Source organism: Anopheles cruzii, chromosome 3 (assembly GCF_943734635.1).
Source record: "Anopheles cruzii chromosome 3, idAnoCruzAS_RS32_06, whole genome shotgun sequence".
Classification (NCBI taxonomy): Eukaryota; Metazoa; Arthropoda; class Insecta; order Diptera; family Culicidae; genus Anopheles; species Anopheles cruzii.
The window spans coordinates 33,316,403-33,336,477 of record NC_069145.1 but is presented as its reverse complement, the minus strand read 5'-3'; the positions used below and the strand labels follow the sequence as shown (position 1 = coordinate 33,336,477).

Below are 20,075 nucleotides of genomic sequence, written 5' to 3'. Positions count from 1 at the left end.
CGACGCTGGAACCCACTATCCCGACGCTGGAACCTGATGGAAGTACGAAGATTGACCAAGGCTACACAGAGGAAGAACCCACTATCCCGACGATCTTACCCACCGATAAGACCACATCGGACGAAGTTAGCATCACCACGATCGTTTCGCAACCTTTACCGCAACAGCCAACGGAAGCTACCGTCACCACCGAGCATAATCCGGATGCACCCGTAGTTACTGGTGTTACTACGACGCTAAACCCCGCGGTAACTTCAACGTCACACGCCGTCACAACTGCTTCGGTGGACACCACCTCGGTTCCAGCTGGAACTACGACAGCAACTCCTGGTTCTTCGTCCTCAACCGGAATCGGTTCGGAGACAACGGTCACGACGATCGGACCGGAGACGACCACCAGCGGTGTGGGATTGCTAACGTCTGGCGGAGTGGTTCTACTTGCGTCGCTGGTGGTAAGCTGGCTGTAAGACCTGCGGTGCACCCATGTTGTAGAAACAATCGTATGGAAGGCGGTCAGTTTTCAGTGCAATACTTACCATTTGGTGGGTGAATTATTATCGGATGGTTTACGGTGCCAGGAGTCAAAAGTGCGGTATTTTGAGTGAAAAAATCTGTGAGACTAAAAAGGAGAAAAAAACAAAAAAAAACATAAAATAATAAAACTCCAAACCAAATGTCTGCGGCCGTTGCCGCCCTGAGTTGGGCTCGAAGATACGTCCTCTGCGTACTTGCTGTTCTGAATAATGGAAGGACATGGTTTCGCTTGCGCTTTTTTAAATAACCATTTTATTTATTTTTCCATCTTACACTCAACATTGTTCTTGTAGCCTTCGAACTGGTGTCTCACGCTCGCTTGCGCGGCACACGAATTATCATCTTTTGCAGCTTACTTTGTCGTATTGTGTTCTATCGCAATCATCACTCGCTCCCTAACACGCGCGTGCGCCCATCTCTCTCGCATCCGTTTCTTTAGTAACAACAGAAGGTATCAACAAATTCTAAACTTATGGACATTCGGCTTACTTAGCTTTGTTTATCGGCAAAACCCGCCTGGCAAAACTTTGCGACATCTGCCCCGATGCGTTGTCCCGAGGCCACCCGGCTCCGGCACCCATTCAGTTCCCACGGTCCCATTACTGTACATTTACTGTTTCACAGACAGACGCCCTGCATGATGAAGTTTTTTGGGGGTTACCTATTTCGGGTTGCCGAACAGATATCCCGAACAGAGTGAAACTATGATACGCCGGGTTATTTATTGCGAACGTCTTAATTGGCACCTCCTCTTGCCTTCATTTGCCAGAAGCGACTGGCAGGTCCGGGGTTCGCCGCATTCGCGATCGGATTCCCATCTCGAAGACAGAGATATGTTTCGAACTCATTTCCACTCGGCCCTCGACTCGTTCGGTCATCTGCACTCAGCAGAGGCAACGGCGAGGTAACGCCGGTTGTCAGTCGCTTCAAGAAGTGAACAGGTGACCTGATAGGGTTGTGCAGTGAGTGATTATGCTCAGGCCCATCCGCCTGCCAGTCGGCAGCCATTTGTTACGCAATGGTGTAAGTTTACGATGGTTACAGTAGTTTGCTACAACACGGCACCTCGCAAGTCTTTCGTTATTCTTTCTCAACTCGACGTTTATGATCCATCCTGGTTTACATCGTCGTCTAAATGTGTGTTTGGTTGGTTTGTTACTGTTTTCTTCACATGGCACTAGCACTACACAAAGAGAATTCGGCCGAAAAACGGGAGAGGTGTATGACATCGTAGGAATAGTTAGTAGCGGTAGTAGTTTGCTCTAGTAGCAGTAATAGTATTTGGTGCGTTAGTATAGTGGATAAAGATTTTCTATGCAGTAGATGTAGGTTAATGCTTTCATTGGGGGTCCATCAACACGACCTCTCCTGAAACCTGCCGGGTTCGTGGTCTGCGTTGCGTGTATCGGTGTTGGTTTTTGTATAATTTTTCGTTTAAATTTCACATTGTCAATTAGCCTAAAATAACTGGACGAAAGTGTAAGAGTAGATCGAAAGGTATAGAAAGGTATAAGATAAACAATGCAGTCAAGTAGAAAGTTGTAAGAAGAGTACAGGAGAAGTTCGTTTCGATTTTGATCGTTGGATTGCCTAGGTGGCTGCATGCTGTTACATTGCTTGGCTGTGCCTACCATGAGTAAGTTTCTAAATAGAATTTTCACACCAAGTAGTAGATTGGAAGATATATCGCTTCTCGTGTCTCTGGTTTTGGGGCATTGTATTACTTTTTCTCCTATAAATATATATATATATCATATAATATATATTATTTTTTATGTATAAAGTTGTGTTCCCACTGCTGGAAACACTGGTCTAACAACGATCATTGCCCGGTATTGCGACACGCTCATGTGTTGTGGGTTCATAAAAATACCTATTCTGCTATCCCCGATACTTCGACACAAGTCGCGTTTTAATGATGTGTACGTGTGAAATGTTTAACTATATGGTTGATTAATTCAAGCCGTAATTTGGAAGGGCGAAGTAGAACACGTGGCTAGATGAGAATGGAGTTCGCTTCTCGTTGGTGTACGTGAGCCTATATAATGTAGTAACAACTATTTTCGGGATTCGGTTTTCACACACACACACGCACACATACACACGTTCTGCTGTGAGCTACAATGGACAACACTTGACATCGATGGACGACAATCAATGGCATAATATTGTGGCTTTTCGAAGGATCGGCTTCGGTTCGGCAAAAACCATGGATGTTTGCCATTTCGGCACGCTAGGTTCACCCCTACCCCCGTTTGATGGGAACATCGCTAAGGACAGCATCGCCGAGGGGTTCTGAATCTTTTGGGACCCGCCAAAAAGGTGTCCAGTGGCTGAGGCGGCAATGGCGATATTTCGAGATCGCTAGTAAGCTGCTGTCCACCTTCGAATTGTCCGTATTGTACAAATATAGCTACCTTCGTTTGCCTTGTTCAAAACTCATTTACTTTTATTCGTTACCTTTTCGCATCCACTATTACATCGTGTCCTGTCGATTCTAGCTTTATGCTGCAATACGTATCATTCTATTTTTTGTTTTTACTTTTAACCTTACTTTTATCAATCGTCTTTTGCTGGGCTTTCCTTCTTTCGCCTTCACTATTTCTGATCTCCCTAGGCTCGGGTTAACTCATACAATAGATAACGCGCTCTCGTATGGCGTTACCTGTAAACGAACTCATTCAACATGCGATATAACAGCGTGAGTGATAAATCGACAACTGCAACACCAACACTAACAATTGCACCAAATGCATCAGGAAGAAGGATTAATATCAGGGCTCGGAGAAGGGGTCATGTTACTCCCGAGCTGCAAGACTCGGAGGTCTAGCAGTGAGCCGATGGCTTCTCTCTTTTGTTGACTGCGTACTTTGAGCGATGACTAAAACGTTCGAACTTCGGCACCACGGCTGAGAGAATTGTTCACACACTCACACACTCGTTTCGACACATCTTATAGCATCGGTTTTAATTTAAGAAATCAACATTCAATGCGTTGTAAACCTTCGTTTTGTCGGTTTTTTTTTCTCCACTGCTTAAATTTTAAGTATCCTATAACGAAACTTATGAGTTAAAGTCTATGCGATGTACGACGGTAGGCGATGTACAAATGGAAGAAATGGGTTTTACTAACAGTTTCTTTTTCCACTGTGGATTTTCTGTGCATCAGAAACTATTGCTGGATAACTGTTTATCCAAACCCTGTCTCGGAATCGTGCACTCAAAGCAACGTTTGGAAAGTATTAGTCATTAGAGATTGGTTGGCGGAGTAAGTATGGTAAGTGTGAAACAGTTTGCGTTTGAAACTAGTGCCACTAAGAAACGCTTTCGTTTCGAAATCGACCAAGCAAATCTTACCCAAGAAACACTTTCTGATTGCAATTTTGAACGTTCCTTTCGTTATCACATCACCGAGACAGTTTCTATTATAAACTTATTTCCAAATTCAAATAATGTGGTACGAGCTCTCTCTCTTCTCTCTCTCGGGAGGTGATTGTAATGGTTAGGTTTGCTATTGTTTTTTGTTTGTTCGGTAGGTATCGCTACGATTTAGACTCTGTTAGTAACATCGGGTGAGTATTAAAAGTATGTTTAACAAATCGCTTTCGCGTCTTTTTAAGTTATTTAGCAATACTTTCGCGAAGCATTTTCTTTCGCGAAGCACGAGAAGGCTGTTTTGAACAGAACCAATTGCCTTTCCCGATGCCTTTGGCCTACAACTGAAAACTACGTACTTTTAATGTCACACGCCATTGAAAAGAGCAGAATATGCTTTAGCTAACTAAAGGACACGAAAGAAACCAATCCAAGAAGTACAACTAATGCTTAAACTACCGTTCCAAACGCTTCCCTTGGGTGACTAGTCAAATGTAAAGCCACAGACCTATCGTCGAAAGGTTAGATTCGATTTCGGCGTCGAATAATAATAAATAGAAAACCGTACGGTGGTTTCCATTGGACCCTCGATGTTCATCGCTTGCAATGTGCTCGAAACAGAAGGATTGTTTTGCACCTAGAAGTAGTCCAGCAACCGGGCGTGAGTTTGCGAGCTTCTTGAGCGATATGTTTCCGTTGCATCTAAGCACGCGTGCTGCGTTACTTGCGTTGGTCGAGCTTTCCCTTGAAGCATTCCAAGCAACCATTTGTCTACTACTCTACGCTACATTGCTTTTCTGCCCTTGCGAGACTTCGCAGGGTATCGAACACTGGTTCACTAGAGATGGATTGTCACGCGACAGTACGTTCCGGCGGATATCGATTCCAAAAGAATTGGAAAACAGCGAACTAACGAAACAAAAAGGACACTGATGTTTGAACAAAAACAACGCTAAGCCGTTGATTAATATGGTGCACATGACCAAAATAAAGGCAAGCCAACCACTGGTAGCGCTATTAGCATCTGTATGTACATTAGATGCAACTGCTGCTCATACCACGGAAAGTGCAACGTGCAACGGAAATTTAACACACGATTGGCGAACGTAAACAAAGTAATTGTCCAGATCGGCTAAAGATAACGGGGATAGCGTGCCCCCATTTTGAGCATGATGCTTAGACAATCTTTGGTTGGTTGCTTTGTCCTAACTTACGTTTAACTTTGTCCATTTCGCTCGCGTGTTGCAGCAGCTTTAAGAAACACGAGAAGATAAAACTGACGGCGCTACCAATACATTTCACATTCTATCGCTGGGCTTCTATTGTACGCTTCGAATTTGCTGACTAGAATATTCTCGACCTCGGGCGTAAGTAGTCTGGCTAACTAGTCTCGAGTGCCAACATAAGAAATCTCATGGTCTCCGTGTCTTTGTGCCGCGCACGGTGTGCACACGGGAGTTGCTTAGAGGTTCCGTCTTGTCACATCATGTACTACCAATTTAAGAATTCACTGACGCTTGCTAAATTTTTTCCGTTATACTTTCATTTAAAAATATATATGTATAAGTATAAACACAATACCACCTAATCGGTCACTTACGCTAAGTCCGAGTGGTCGCGTGACGAGAGAACCCCAAACGGGCAACGTGGTAACTCTCGGTCCGATTCGACGAAGCATGCGCCAGTGTCCTCTTCAATCGTGCTGTTCGCATTCGCTTGGCGGAACGAGACTGTTTTGATTATGCCGTCTTCCACTCTCTTGGGTCCGAGCGAACTTCTTATACTTTTTACAACTAATTTAGACAAATTTGGCATATCAGTTTTGCGGCATGGTTGATGCGTTCGTGTTTGATGTCGCATGGCTACGTAGCCCAATCAGGTGGGACTTTAGTTTGAATTTCATTCGATTCGATGCTGCCCTCGATGCTGCTATTTGTATCCTATTTACTCTCGCTACCATATGTCTTACTGATTTACATGTCAATCTTAAAAAAAAAAAACCCAAAAAAAAACATCGGAAACAATCGATAAAAGCACATCGCGCTTGCACAAAACGCAAAACCGTTGGTAGCCAGGTGATCGTCCGTTACGAGTGTCCGTTGGTGTTATCTCTCAAAATAAACCCTAGCAGCTCAATGGGCATCCGGTTGAGAACGCCAGTCAAGCGGTGTGTCCTTCCGCCGAGCTTCCCGGACGGTCCCAAGCCGCCTGGTTGTTTGTCAGGTGCACTATTTTACAGTTGCTATAAACATTTTCGATGGCCCGGTTTACGGCTAGTGGTCTTGATTTGGATTTGAAAATTTATCTACGATAAACCCAAAAGCTAGTTTGTCTGCTATTTCAATATGCGTTGCGCGAAAGTGTCGCGTGTTGTCTTTTGTCGCAAGCTTTTTTACGTGGCTTATTTTTGTTATGGTGACCCCCACCCAGACCAGTGGTGGTAGGTGAGCAGTGAGTTTTGAAATGCTCCACGGAACATGGAACGCAGTGAACCGATAGATCGCTGGTACTGCTAGGACGGTGCGATTTCCAGTTCCCTGCCGTTGCTGGCTGCATTTTCTGCGTGTCTCGTTTAGAAACCTTTGATGATGCCGTAGGCCTCCAAGCTGCTGATCAGCAGGTACACGATCCACAGCGAGAAGAAGAACATTGAGGTGAGGATTTTCATATTCTTCGGGCCACCGAGTTCGCCACCGATCTTGGGGTTTCTTCGCAGGACCAGCACCAAGATGGCAACCAACGCTTCCGAGCAGAACAGTGTGACGGAGAAGGCCAAGCTGAAATGGGCGGCAAAAAATTCCCCCATAAGTTCCCGAAGATCGATTCCCGCCGGGGGTAGGTTGGCAAGCTACTTACGTGCCGGGATTCACTTCGAAAACTCTGCCATGGTAACTGTGGTAGCAGGCGGCAATCGTCCAGGCGACGCCAAGACCGAGGAACACGTTGACCGCATTACTACCCGTCACGTTACCGACACTGGCGTCGGCGTACTTATCCTGAATGGCTGCGACCTTACTGGCGAACGTATCTACACGGGGACGAAGGAGAAGCCGGGTTAGGAGCTTGAGCGTATGGCCGGTTTGCATGCAGCACAAGCCCGCGTGGCCCGCACTCACCTGGTATACTCGTTCCCAGGGCAACGAAGATGATGGCAGTGACTGAATCCTTGATGCCGAGCGTGCAACCGAAATGCGACGCAACGTCCCCGATGATGGCCGTCACGACACCGATGCAGAAGATGGACACGACGAAGCACAGGTATCCTCCGGACATATCTGCGAAGAGAGGGGCAGGCGGAACGGGGTGTTTAAAAAAGCAGCAAAGCAGGCAGTTCCGAGGGCGTCACCGTTGATGATGAATAAATTTACTCATGCCCTGAAGGGCAGCAGCTTTCTCGGCGGGTGCCCGAAATGTCGGTCAAGTAGCAACGAGAACGATTTCCGGGGGGAGCAACTGCAGAGCACACAGTTTTCCTTATGCAACATGCTTATGGTAATTCAATGTCCTCGTGCATGTACCGGCATACGGGAACCGACTAATCTGTCGCCAGCAGGCCCTCTTGTCCTGGGTCGAGTGCGTGCTTCAAGCAACGGAAACAAAAAGTTACACAAACAGTGTCCGAAAGCTTAGAGCAAACATTAGAGGATGTGTTTCCGCAATTTTTTTTTCATCAAATTCGACTTAGAGCTTGAAACTTAGAACATACTGAAACCGTAAGTCGACGGCACCCGCATATGCTTAACGCATTAATGAAGCGCAGCGTAATGTTCCGGTGTTCAAGTAAACGGATTATCTATTCTCCAAACGGGTTTATTATACTACTATTTACAGCCGTAACTATAGGGGGGGCCTAATCCAACTCTCCCTTAATCAATGGAGCACAGCAAGAGCATCCGGCATGGACGCACTATTCGTGTAGCTAATGGACACGAATGCTTCCGTAAGGAGGCCAACCACGTGCCGGTACCAAGGTGCTGAGCTATGCAGCAATATCTCATTCCAAGTCTCTTGGCGCATCCACCGGAAGCACAAGTAGGGCCATATACAGCGCGGCAACCGCCGGCAGATATCCGCACTGGAAGAAGATTGATGAATTGTTTCTGCCTGTGGCGAATGATTGATGGTGGGGCCTCATCACCGCAGCGAGTGTTAGAGGACTTTGTGCCTGCCTTGTCAGCTGTGACGAGATTATCCGGCATCGAAACGACAAAGAGCCGCACGATATATGCACTTTTTTTTAACCCAAATCGTCATAATAACAGTGTTGATAACGAATTACGACGTACGGATAAGAGAACGACTTGTGGAGTGACTTTCTCCGACGTGTCAACGATGTGGGCTGGAACGTGCATCTGCGGCCATTAATGTCCACAAGTCCCGGCGGAAGAAAGGGGCATGTTCTTCGGCAATGGATTATTCATAATCTAATGCCGTCCATTGTAGAGTGTCGTTAGACTGGCTGGCATCCCGATAGTGGCCCACACTAATCGCCCCCGGGTGCTTTGCATCCTTGCCAGGCGGGCCTGGCTAAAGGTGTGATGGTGTATGGACATTCGAGTAAATTAAGCCACTTTGCGCCGAAGGTGCCGGGGGTAAATGTAAATCGTTTGCAAACATTGTCCACCTTCATCGTCTATCTTCAGCTCGCTAGTGGAGCGGATTGCGGAGACATGTTCGTAGGTGATGCACATTTCTTCAGCAGACACTGCGTTTGGTCCGTTTTCCGTACGAAACGAGTCGTTCATATCGAACCAGCTTCGTGTGCCCGGAAAGATAGCTGTCAAGGGAGCTTGACGAATGGCACGATAGCGATGCATAGTGCACAGTGACCATAGACCGGTCTTTAAACGGACCTGTGTTTTTTGCGCCTTCGTACTGTGCGTTCCCTTACTAAGTGGTCAATTTTTACTAACGTCCAGCAAGGGTTTTACTGTTCGCTTCTCCTAGCACTTCAATTCAATTCAATTTATAATTGCTACGTTACTGCTTTCGGGGCGTATTGATTGACGGGCGGAGCTTCTGCAAGATTTCCGGTATCTGTAAAACATTCCTGATTGTATGCTTTCTGTGCAGTAAATCGTTAGAAGATTGAGTTTATGTTTCGATGACTCTTCCATTATCGAATGAAAAAAAAAACAACATCCTTCAAAGGGTAATAAAAGATGAGTTAAAACACTTGACTGCACCGAAATCGCTTAATCGAAATTGAATGAATGGCGGACAAAATAAAAATCGCTCTTCGGCAGGAATTTTATGCTTCCCGACCCATTCCTGGCTCTGGTGTGGTTCCACTGCAGAACGGTAGGAACAAATTGAAGCAGCATCGCGATGAAAACATTACCTTCAGTTAGCTCAGGACGGTTCCGGTGAACCGGACTTTGAAAATCCAATAGGAATAGGAAGCAATAAAAAGACCCCAAAATATTGTATACCTATTGTGCTAAACGGAGCGAAGCGTATCTGCAGAAGCACTCGGCCTCCGTTACGGAATATCGTTATGAAGTACACTGTTACTTGCCGCTCCCCGTAACGAACTGCAGCGAGCCAAGGTTTTTATGTTTCATTGTCTTGTGCAACCGTTTGAAGATTTGTCTTCTTACGCACGTAAACCCGAAATGTGCGTCGAACATGCGACCGGTACAGTGGAACCCGCTTCTACTGGCAACGTCTCTCAGTTTGGTTCGCAATGGTTCGTAATGCAAAATCGACGAAAATCTTCATCAAAACGATGTGGATGCCATTCCGGATGAATTGCTTAAAGGAAAAGCACGAATTTAAATTCTAATCAATTTTGCAATGTGCTCTGCTGAAAATTCTGTTGGGGGGAACGATGAATTTCCTATTAAGGTACTATTGTTTGAGCGAAAAGCACTGTGAAAGTGCAGCTAAGCAGAAACCCGAGTTTCCCATTTTCCCAGAAGCAGATAGCAAATGTTTCGACGTTAAGTATTATGAGTAACGCAGACCTAACAGTGTTTTCTCTATGGCAAGCTCACAATTAAAGACGCTCGTGTCGAGAGGCTGAATGTACTACGTGAAGCCAATTCAACTGTAAATGTACTTTACCCTTGGCACCGCGCCCTTGAACTGGTGGCAGATGGTGCCGCCGACGACGACGTGACACGGTCCAAAAGTTGGTGCGAAGCAATTTAATCAAAGTGCCTACGCCATCCGTAAATTGGAGCCCGTTTTTAATGTACGCCCGCCCATATCGCACTAATTAGCCTACTTTGCTCGTTAAAAGTTTGCTCGTCATAAACGCCTGCTCGACGTCACTAAAACCGAACCGAACCGATTACCGTTCTTGCGTAGGCTCGTCGGGCACTTACCGGTTGGCGGAATAAAGGCAAAGATAAGCTTCCAGAACACGGTGAGGAAGTGCATGATGTAGTCCATACAGCTGGGCGTTGGCGGGTCCTCGCCTTCGTTCTCGCCGCCGTCATCATCGCCTGCGGTGGAGAAATGATCGAGTTAGGCACACTTCCTCTTCGTGGTCCAGCGATCGCCCACTACTTACCGGCACTGACGGTGAGTGCTTCGACGAACTGTTCCTTCCACGACGACGTTCCGATCAGGATGGAGGCGTTTGCACGCTGCACTAATTTATCTACGGTGTTCTGAAAAAGAAAGAGCAGAGCAACGGACGAAGCCATGAATGTTGGAATCAAAACATTGCAAGGATAATTTATACAAAACAAAACAGCACGCTAGAAATATGCCCCTAAATGTATGCTATTTGAAAGCAGCACGCGGTGACAGCCGTGACGCTTGGTTCAAAAGCCACGGTTGCCGATGAGTGATTAGATTTGCGTGGTTCGTTTGCGGACAAGGTCCATCAGCCGAGGTTCGTCTGAGCCGATCGATAAGACATTTATCGACGATATTCCTTCTCGGTGTTTCTCCAGCGATAAGCGACGCGTGTAATGTCGTCGGCCCCAGGCCTAGTCGCTCCTTGGTGTAGTATCTCAAATGCTACGTCCCCGTGATGGTGTTGTTTTGGACGTCCGCCATTGTGGTGCTACTGGGATGCGCCGTCCGGTGGTTTCTTCGGAGAAGACAAACGTTCTGGGTCCGCCGGGGCATCCCGGCAGCCGAGAAGCCGCATCTACTGTACGGCAACGTGAAGGGCATCACTAGCGAGCGACACACGGCCAACATTCTGCTACAGCTGTACCGCGGTTTCCGCCAACGGCGGCTACCGGCGGGCGGATTTAATCTACTCTTCTCCCCGGTACTGCTGGTCATGGATCCGATCCTTATCGAGCGGGTTCTGGTGCACGATTTTGAGCAGTTCCAGGACCGCGGCCTGTACGCGAACGCCCGGGGCAATCCACTGTTCTGCGAAACGTTGTTCACCCTCGGCGGCGACCGGTGGAAGGATGTGCGCCGTCAGCTGGGTCCGGCGCTTGACACGGTGAACGTGCGCACGTTGTTTGAGGCCACGGTACGCATTGCGCAGAGTCTGACGAACTACGTGGCGGACCGGGAGCGACCGCAGGAGATCGAGTGGACCGATTTGTTGGCCCGCTACACGACGGATGTGATCGGTAGCTGTGCCTTCGGTATTGACTGTCGCACGATTCGTGACCGGCATCGGGACGAGTTCCGCATGATGGGCCATCGGGCGTTTCAGTTCAGCTTGCGGCGCATGTGGAAGCTACGCTTCGGCTACACGTTCCGCCGGCTGGCCGACGTGCTCCGGCTTTGCGTACACGAATCGTCCGTCGAGCGGTTCTTTCTGCAGCTCTGCCACTCGACCGTTCTGTACCGGGAAAGCTACCAGACGGTGAAGCGAGACTTCCTGCAGATCCTACTGGAGATGAAGGGTCGCGGACAGCTCGATATGACGCAGGTGGCCGCCCAGTGTTATCAATTCTTTATTGCCGGCTTCGAGACTTCGGCGTCGCTGCTGAACTTCTGTCTGTACGAGTTGGCGCGAAACGTGGACGTACAGCGGCGACTCCGGCTTGCGATCAGCCGTGCCCTCGACGAAACCGACGGCCAGCTGAGCTACGACGTGGTGACGTCACTAGACTATCTAGACCAGGTGGTGAAAGGTAATATACCTGCCTGGGGAAGTGAGGCCCCTGCGGATTCTAACAGACACTCGCTCGGTTGTTTACTACTTCCGCAGAAACGCTCCGCATGTATCCGCCGGTGGACTTCCTGGTCCGTGCGTCGAGCGTCGACTACGAGATCGATGGCGTTGGAACGGTACCACGCGATACGTTGTTTGTGGTGCCGGTTTACGCCATACACCACGATCCTGAATACTACCCGGAGCCGGAAGTGTACAATCCAGATCGCTTCGCAGCACAACCCGCAGACGCGAAGCCACTCACGTTCCTGCCGTTCGGACACGGTCCTCGCCACTGTCTCGGGGAACACTTTGGCCTGATGCTCGTCAAAGTCGGTCTGGTGAGCCTGTTGCGCACGTTTCACTTCTCGCTCGACACCGGCCGCATGCCGGCAAGCATCAGCTTCAAGCCGCGCTCGCTGGTGCTAGCCCCCACCAGTGGCATGTATCTGAACGTGGAGCGTGTTTGAGTTGGTGACGTGCACTTGGCGCGGCATCCGCGATTGCGCCTCGTGAAGGTCACACCGGCGGAGAGTATGTTAGTGTTGACGACCGGCCCCCATGTGTTGATATTTACCGACGGACCTCCCGCGAGGGAGATTCCGATGCTTGCGTGCGAGGTGCCTCGCGCTGACAGAGCGTTGCGTTTGTGTTGAGCTCCAATAAACACATGTCGGCCCAAGTAAGTCCATATGGTTTGTTGCTCGAGTTGATTGTCGTTGCCGGCATTAAAAGCGAGAGGGTTTGTGTTCGGTACACATTGCTGGTGTAGTTGTGAGACCAGGGTTTATTGTGAGACTTGCGCCGCTGTGGCCAGCGACTCGTGGTTGTACGGTTTCCGCAGTTTGTTGCTTGCCGTTGACGGAACCGCCCGTTATGGAGCTCGCGTGCGTTGTACTTTCGTTGATAGGCGTTCTGGCGACGGGCGCCTACCTTTATCTGCGCAATCGGTACAACTTCTGGAGGAGCCGCGGTTTCCCGACGCTTGCGGATCAAAGCTTGTTCTATGGTCACGTGAAGGGTGTGAACACGGAGCGTCACGCCTCCGAGGTGTCGACGGTGAACTACAATCGGTTTAAGAGCCGAGGCGATGCGTTCGGTGGCATCAACATCTTCATACTCCCGGTGGTTGTGCCGGTCGACCCGGAGCTGATCAAAACGATTCTGGTGAAGGACTTTAACGTGTTCCACGACCGGGGCGTGTACAGCGATGCCGTGGCGGATCCACTCAGCGCGACGCTCTTCGCACTGGAAGGCAAGGCGTGGCGGACGCTGCGCCACAAGCTGACACCGACGTTTACGTCGGGCAAGATGAAACAGATGTTCGGTACGATTCTCGAGGTAGCGCACGAGCTGCAGAGCTACGTCGACGAACGGTCGGTCCAGGGAGAGCTGGAGATGAAGGACATTCTGGCACGATTCACCACGGACGTCATTGGGACGTGCGCGTTCGGCATTGAGTGTAATACGCTGAAAAATCCTGAGAACGAATTTCTCAAATACGGCATGCGGGTGTTCGAGACAAAGACGTTCACCATGTTCAAGATCATTTGCAGTATGGCGGTACCGTGGCTGACGAAAAAGATCGGCGTGAAGATTACCGATGCGGAGCTGGAATCGTTCTTCATGAAGCTGGTCCACGAAACGGTGGAGTATCGGGAGAAAAATAATGTCGAGCGAAACGACTTTCTCAAGCTGCTGATCGAGATCAAAAACCAGGGATCGGTGACGGATGCTGATGGGGCAACCGAAGGTTGCATGACGCTGAACGAGCTTGCAGCGCAAGTGTTTATCTTCTTCCTGGCCGGATTCGAAACATCGTCTACCACCATGAACTTTTGTCTGTACGAGCTGGCGAAGAACCCCGCCATCCAGGACCGTCTCCGGGCGGAGATTAATCGCGCCATAGAGAGCAATGGAGGCACTTTGACCTACGATGTGGTGATGAACAACGAATATCTCGATCAAGTCGTCAACGGTAAGACAAACCGTTCTGCTCTGGGGTTTGACTCGTCTGACGTGCGGGGACTTGCTACTTTCAGAAACACTACGCAAGTATCCGCCCCTGGAGACGCTCACTCGTGTTGCGGAACGTGACTATACGATTCCCGGCACAACGCATGTCATCCCGAAGGGCACGCTGGTACAAATACCGGTTTACGCGCTACATCACGATCCGGACTACTACGCCAACCCCGAATGCTTCGATCCGGACCGTTTCACGCCGGAAGCGGTGAGTCAACGGGTCCCGTACGTGTACCTGCCATTCGGCGAGGGACCCCGTATTTGTATAGGGCTCCGGTTTGGGCTGATGCAGACGAAGGTCGGGCTGATAACGCTGCTGCGACAGTTTCGCTTTTCGCCAACCGATCGCACTCCGGAGCGTATCAGGTTCCTGCCGAAAATATTTATCCTTACGCCAGATACGGGAAATTATCTGCAGGTTGATAAGCTGTAAGAGACAAACGCGCTGCAGGCATCGCTTTTTGGGTGTGGTCATCTGAGTGCAGTTGCGCATGAGGGAACCGAACACTCCATCACTAACATACAGACTGTTGCGGGAAGCATTTGGAACATCGCTTCGCTGACATCATCGCCATGCGTACCCGAATGTGTTGCGTCAGCATGTAAAATAGAACGCAAACTGTGCGAACACCGCAAGACGATTTGTTTACACAAGTTAATGCGCTCACCATCACCATCTATCCACGGTGGGAGTATCTGTAGAAGGAACCCTAGGTGTCTGGATAGATTGAATACCAGTGAAGTGGCCATTATATACGGTTTTTCGGAATGTGGTCAAATAGATGAAGAGCAAATCATGCTAGCGATGTGTTATATTTATATCTAGCCATACTAATACAATGAAATTATTGTTCCCATCAAAGTTTCTTGCTTATCTTCAACTCTAATACCAAATACTAATGACACAAAATGCGGATTAACTGATGTATCTATGTTCGACCGACCGGACACAAGATCAACAACTATTATTTGTAGCTCTATGCGAAATGTTCAATCATTTGTATGAATAAAATTATATTAAACCTTTTAAACTAAATTGTATGTTATACTTTGTATTGGTGTATTGGTGCGGAAAACATTTGATAGATTACACAATGACATATACTGAAACATCGACGTTGTTATCGGTTAATGTGCTTCCCAAAATGGAAAGGCATTTTATCAGCTCCAGATAACGTAACGCGCAAAACCGTCGTTCGCCGTTTTTACTCAATTTAATGAAGAAATGAACGTCGCACAATTGCCAACTGATAGCCACAAGCGTACAAAATATCAGATAGCCCAAAGTTCACCCACATCGGATAGCCAAAATAATGATAGAACCGAATTATAATCACGCAAGTCATCAAGGCAAGCCCCGACGAAGATTAGTTGTGCACCTCGGAGTACTGTACATAAATGCTGGCAAATGTTGCAGGCGAAATTAGTTGTGTGTCGCCCGCAAAGAAAACAAGATGGAGCTCATAGGATACGTGTTAACAGGGTTGATATTTGTAGCGTCAATTGCGTATCTATACGTTCGAAGTCGGCACAATTTCTGGCGTGATCGAGGCCTTGCGTATCCTCGCCAGCAACCTCATTGGTTTTATGGGCATATGAATGGAGCCTTAGATACTAGACACGAGTGCTACATCAACCAGGATCTGTACAACGACTTCAAGTCTCGGGGAGAGATCATCGGGGGAAAGAGCTTCTTCATCATTCCGAGTCTGGTGGCGGTGGATCCGGAGTTGATAAAGACGATTCTCGTGAAAGATTTCAATGTCTTCCAAGATCGTGGTGTATACAACGATGCAAAGGCGGATCCCCTGTCCGCGCATTTGTTCGCCTTAGAGGGTCAACCGTGGCGAGTGTTGCGCCAGAAGCTTACGCCTACATTTACCTCAGGCCGCATGAAGCAAATGTTCGGAACTATTGAGGAGGTGGCTGAACAGTTCCGTAAGTACATGGAAGAAAACTGTCACCGAGAGGAGATCGAAATGAAGGATGTCCTGGCACGGTTTACTACGGATGTGATCGGTACGTGTGCTTTTGGAATTGAGTGCAACACACTGAAGAACCCTGGATCGGACTTCCGGAAGTACGGCAATAAGGCGTTAGAGCAAGATATACTGCTGGTCGTAAAGTTCATGTTTGCAATTACGTTCAAGAAAGCGGCCAAAGCCATGGGTATCAGAATAACGGATCATGGCGTGGAAAAGTTTTTCCTGCAGATCGTCCAGGAAACGGTGCAGTACCGCGAAATGAACAATGTCCAACGGAACGATTTTATGAACCTACTGCTTCAGATCAAAAACAAGGGGAGCCTTTCGGAACAGGACGCTGAACATATGGCCAAGGGTGAAGTCGGGATGACTTTGAACGAGCTTGCTGCACAAGTTTTTATATTCTTCCTCGCCGGTTTTGAGACATCTTCCACGACGATGAACTTTTGTTTGTATGAGTTAGCAACTAACCCCGACATTCAAGATCGTCTCCGCGAGGAGATCAACCGTGCGATCGAAGACAACGACAACAAAGTGACGTACGATTTGGTTATGAATATGCAATATTTAGATCAGGCTATAAATGGTAAGCCACTGGTGGATGGATTCAAAAAAGAAATTATTCCTAATTTCTCTTTTTTCCAGAAACGCTTCGCAAGTATCCACCCGTTGAATCGTTAACCAGAGTACCTCTTCGCGATTATACCATTCCCGGAACTAAGCACGTGATTCCAAAGGATACCTTGGTTCAGATTCCTGTATACGCTCTGCACCGAGACGCAGACCACTATCCCGATCCGGATCAGTTTAATCCCGATCGCTTCTTGCCGGAAGAGGTTCAACGCCGCCATCCTTATGTGTATCTACCATTTGGAGAAGGTCCACGTATTTGCATCGGGCTACGTTTCGGAGTGATGCAGGCTAAAATTGGGTTGATCATGTTGCTAAGGAACTTCCGCTTTGCGCCTACGGCACGTACACCCAAGAGCATCGTTTTCGATCCGAAATCTCCGGTTCTGGCTCCATCAACCGGTAACTACTTGAAAGTTGACAAGATATAGTATCGGCAGAGGTGCGAGTCGAAGGATTCATTTTTACAATTGGTGAATAAAATACTCTGGAACAGAAATTAGCAACTAATCGCTCGATTTGCGTGTACAATATAAGGAATATGCGGTTCTTTGATGCGGAACTACTTGAGTGTCAATGACGGAGTTGATGTTGTTGGCACAACACGACCGTGTCGAGTGTGTCAATCCGGAATGGCTTCAAAATTGCAATTCAACAATAATTGCCAAAAAATATTGTAAACATTTCTTTTCGTGAAGAATTCTTCCGTTCCAACAACATCGTTTCGTGAAAGATTTATACAGCAACATCTATGATCATTGAAGCTTTCATGTCATTTACTGGGCATCGGGAATGACGTAACTATCGTTGCCCAAATATAAAAGCACCCGAGAAAATGCTACACCAACAAGAAAATTAATGAGACACATAAGCGTAAATGTAATCAGCGAGTGCAATTTACGCCATGTTCATATCTTCTAAATCATAGGACTATGAATCGTTACTCATGCGATACGCCCCTGATTATCGATACTACCTAATATGGAAAGGCATGTTATCAGTTTGGCTGACATACATGAGTTATAAAAATAACGCTATCCCTTTTTTGCAACCCTCTAGATAGTATAGATAAGATGTTTTCTTTATTTTTATAATCTTGTGCCTTTATCTAAGGTTCCGCTACCATACCATTAGCCTAGGTCGGCAACAGGCCCGAATATAGGCGAGAGTATGTGTGCATGATGAGTAGGAATAAACGAAGGTAAAAAGGTTTCCAGATAGCTAAACATTGAATCAAAATCATGCAAGTCATCTTAACGCGAAGATCAACTGCACGCACACCGGCATAGTCCGGGTGATACAAAAACGATGACGATTGTTGGAAGCGAATTTAGTTGGGTGCCGACAGCAGCAGAGCCACGATGGAACTCATAGGATACTTGTTGACGGGGCTGATATTCGTAGTGTCAATTGCGTATCTGTACGTTCGAAGTCGACACAATTTCTGGCGTGATCGAGGCCTTGCGTATCCTCGCCAGCAACCACATCTGTTTTACGGACACATGAATGGAGCCTTAGATACCAGACACGAGTGCTACATCAACCAGGATCTGTACAACGACTTCAAATCTCGGGGAGAGATCATCGGAGGGAAAAGCTTTTTCATCATTCCGAGTCTGGTGGCGGTGGATCCGGAGCTGATAAAGACGATTCTAGTGAAAGATTTCAATGTCTTCCACGATCGCGGTGTATACAACGATGCCAAGGCGGATCCGTTGTCCGCACATTTGTTCGCCTTGGAGGGCCAACCGTGGCGAGTGTTGCGTCAGAAGCTTACGCCTACATTCACCTCAGGCCGCATGAAGCAAATGTTCGGTACTATTCAGGAGGTGGCTGAACAGTTCCGTAAGTACATGGAGGAAAACTGTCACCGGGAGGAGATCGAAATGAAGGATGTCCTGGCACGGTTTACTACGGACGTGATTGGTACGTGTGCCTTCGGAATTGAGTGCAACACTCTGAAAAATCCTGATTCGGATTTCCGCAAGTACGGCAACAAGGTGTTTGAGCAGGATATCTTGTTGATGATAAAGTTCATATTCGCCTCAATGTTCAAGCGTGTGGCAAGAACGATTGGCGTCAAGACGACAGATCATGGCGTGGAAAAGTTTTTCCTGCAGATCGTCAAAGAAACAGTGCAGTACCGCGAAATGAACAATGTTCAACGGAACGACTTTATGAACCTGCTGCTTCAGATCAAAAACAAGGGAAGCCTTTCGGAACAGGACGCTGAACATATGGCCAAGGGCGAAGTCGGGATGACTTTGAACGAGCTTGCAGCACAAGTTTTTATATTCTTCCTCGCCGGTTTTGAGACATCTTCCACGACGATGAATTTTTGTCTGTACGAACTGGCAAAGAATACCGACATTCAAGATCGTCTCCGCGAGGAGATCAACCGTGCGATCGAAGACAACGACAACAAAGTGACGTACGATTTGGTTATGAACATTCAATATTTGGACCAGGTTATAAATGGTAAGTCACTCACGCAGAGATGGGTTCATAAAAGAAATTATTTTTAATTTCTCTATTTTTTCCAGAAACGCTTCGCAAGTATCCACCAGTTGAATCGTTAACCAGAGTACCTCTTCGCGATTATACCATTCCCGGAACTAAGCACGTGATTCCAAAGGACACCTTGGTTCAGATTCCTGTATACGCTCTGCATCGAGACGCAGACCACTATCCCGATCCGGATCAGTTCAATCCCGATCGCTTCTTGGCGGAAGAGGTTCAACGCCGCCATCCTTATGTGTATCTACCATTTGGAGAAGGTCCACGTATTTGCATCGGGCTACGTTTCGGAGTGATGCAGGCTAAAATTGGTTTGATCACGTTGCTAAGGAACTTCCGCTTTGCGCCAACGGCACACACACCGAAAACCATCGTTTTCGATCCGAAATCCTTTATTCTGTCACCGTCGACGGGTAATTATTTGAAGGTTGATAAGATATAGAGACTTCGCTGGAGATTAGATGAAGGCAATTGCCTTTTATTGTGGTGAATAAACAAGAAACAATGTCTACTATTTTGACTTTTATCTTCGAATAACTCAGCCCCGCTTGCAACTCAGCTCCACGAAATAAATATGTTTCGTAAAATCAACAACATTAAAATGGGTTCAAGAGAGAATGTGAAAACAATGTTTCTGTCATCCGCCTTTGCAGGCTAGAAACATTAAGCGCAACTGCCTCGTTGACGACGTATGGGAACTTTGTGTAATGCTCCAGTATGCGCGTGCCAATGAACTCCCATTCTGCTCCCCCATTCTGCTCGTGTTGAGGGGTGCCCGTGGATTAGGCGTGAAGCATTAGATTCAATGTCCCGATACAGCTACGTTCCAGTGTTGCGTTTGCCCAAGACACCAACACACACAACGATGCCAACATTTAAGTTCGCTCGAAAAAGGTCATTCAGCAATAGATTTGGTACTTTTTAACCGCAAC

The 20,075-nt window shown here is 47.5% G+C and overlaps 5 protein-coding genes across 5 annotated transcripts; 4 read left to right on the top strand and 1 right to left on the bottom strand.

The window, feature by feature from the left end:
• Positions 1–6,031: 6,031 nt before the first annotated feature.
• On the bottom strand, positions 6,032–10,562 carry LOC128270273 (sodium/calcium exchanger 1-like). The gene is made up of 5 exons (XM_053007676.1): positions 10,427–10,562; positions 10,239–10,358; positions 7,026–7,184; positions 6,766–6,937; positions 6,032–6,686 (listed from the first exon to the last, which is right to left on the bottom strand). Exons 1-5 carry the CDS (start codon positions 10,560–10,562, stop codon positions 6,482–6,484), a joined length of 792 nt encoding a protein of 263 aa, XP_052863636.1. The 3' UTR covers positions 6,032–6,481.
• A 332-nt stretch (positions 10,563–10,894) lies between these two features.
• On the top strand, positions 10,895–12,456 carry LOC128270272 (cytochrome P450 6a22-like). Its single transcript, XM_053007675.1, has 2 exons — positions 10,895–11,966; positions 12,044–12,456. The coding sequence occupies exons 1-2, from the start codon at positions 10,895–10,897 to the stop codon at positions 12,454–12,456; spliced, it is 1,485 nt and encodes a 494-aa protein (XP_052863635.1).
• Positions 12,457–12,854: 398 nt separating this feature from the next.
• Positions 12,855–15,031, top strand: LOC128269734 (cytochrome P450 6A1-like). Its single transcript, XM_053007136.1, has 2 exons — positions 12,855–13,964; positions 14,029–15,031. Exons 1-2 carry the CDS (start codon positions 12,863–12,865, stop codon positions 14,442–14,444), a joined length of 1,518 nt encoding a protein of 505 aa, XP_052863096.1. The 5' UTR covers positions 12,855–12,862; the 3' UTR covers positions 14,445–15,031.
• A 434-nt stretch (positions 15,032–15,465) lies between these two features.
• LOC128269735 (cytochrome P450 6a2-like) lies at positions 15,466–17,057 on the top strand. The gene is made up of 2 exons (XM_053007137.1): positions 15,466–16,582; positions 16,642–17,057. Exons 1-2 carry the CDS (start codon positions 15,466–15,468, stop codon positions 17,055–17,057), a joined length of 1,533 nt encoding a protein of 510 aa, XP_052863097.1.
• A 930-nt stretch (positions 17,058–17,987) lies between these two features.
• On the top strand, positions 17,988–19,685 carry LOC128269733 (cytochrome P450 6a2-like). Its single transcript, XM_053007135.1, has 2 exons — positions 17,988–19,104; positions 19,170–19,685. Exons 1-2 carry the CDS (start codon positions 17,988–17,990, stop codon positions 19,583–19,585), a joined length of 1,533 nt encoding a protein of 510 aa, XP_052863095.1. The 3' UTR covers positions 19,586–19,685.
• Positions 19,686–20,075: the final 390 nt, after the last annotated feature.

Bases quoted from the DNA above. Each gene is read 5' to 3' on its own strand.
- LOC128270273 (XM_053007676.1), bottom strand. From the start codon at position 10,562: ATGGCTTCGTCCGTTGCTCTGCTCTTTCTTTTTCAGAACACCGTAGAT. The intron at 7,185-10,238 runs GTAAGTGCCCGA...CTCTCTTCGCAG, and splicing joins TGCCTTTATTCCGCCAACCG to ATATGTCCGGAGGATACCTG. The intron at 6,687-6,765 runs GTAAGTAGCTTG...CGCCCATTTCAG, and splicing joins TTCGAAGTGAATCCCGGCAC to CTTGGCCTTCTCCGTCACAC.
- LOC128270272 (XM_053007675.1), top strand. From the start codon at position 10,895: ATGGTGTTGTTTTGGACGTCCGCCATTGTGGTGCTACTGGGATGCGCC. The intron at 11,967-12,043 runs GTAATATACCTG...CTACTTCCGCAG, and splicing joins TCTAGACCAGGTGGTGAAAG to AAACGCTCCGCATGTATCCG.
- LOC128269734 (XM_053007136.1), top strand. From the start codon at position 12,863: ATGGAGCTCGCGTGCGTTGTACTTTCGTTGATAGGCGTTCTGGCGACG. The intron at 13,965-14,028 runs GTAAGACAAACC...TGCTACTTTCAG, and splicing joins TCTCGATCAAGTCGTCAACG to AAACACTACGCAAGTATCCG.
- LOC128269735 (XM_053007137.1), top strand. From the start codon at position 15,466: ATGGAGCTCATAGGATACGTGTTAACAGGGTTGATATTTGTAGCGTCA. The intron at 16,583-16,641 runs GTAAGCCACTGG...TCTTTTTTCCAG, and splicing joins TTTAGATCAGGCTATAAATG to AAACGCTTCGCAAGTATCCA.
- LOC128269733 (XM_053007135.1), top strand. From the start codon at position 17,988: ATGGAACTCATAGGATACTTGTTGACGGGGCTGATATTCGTAGTGTCA. The intron at 19,105-19,169 runs GTAAGTCACTCA...TATTTTTTCCAG, and splicing joins TTTGGACCAGGTTATAAATG to AAACGCTTCGCAAGTATCCA.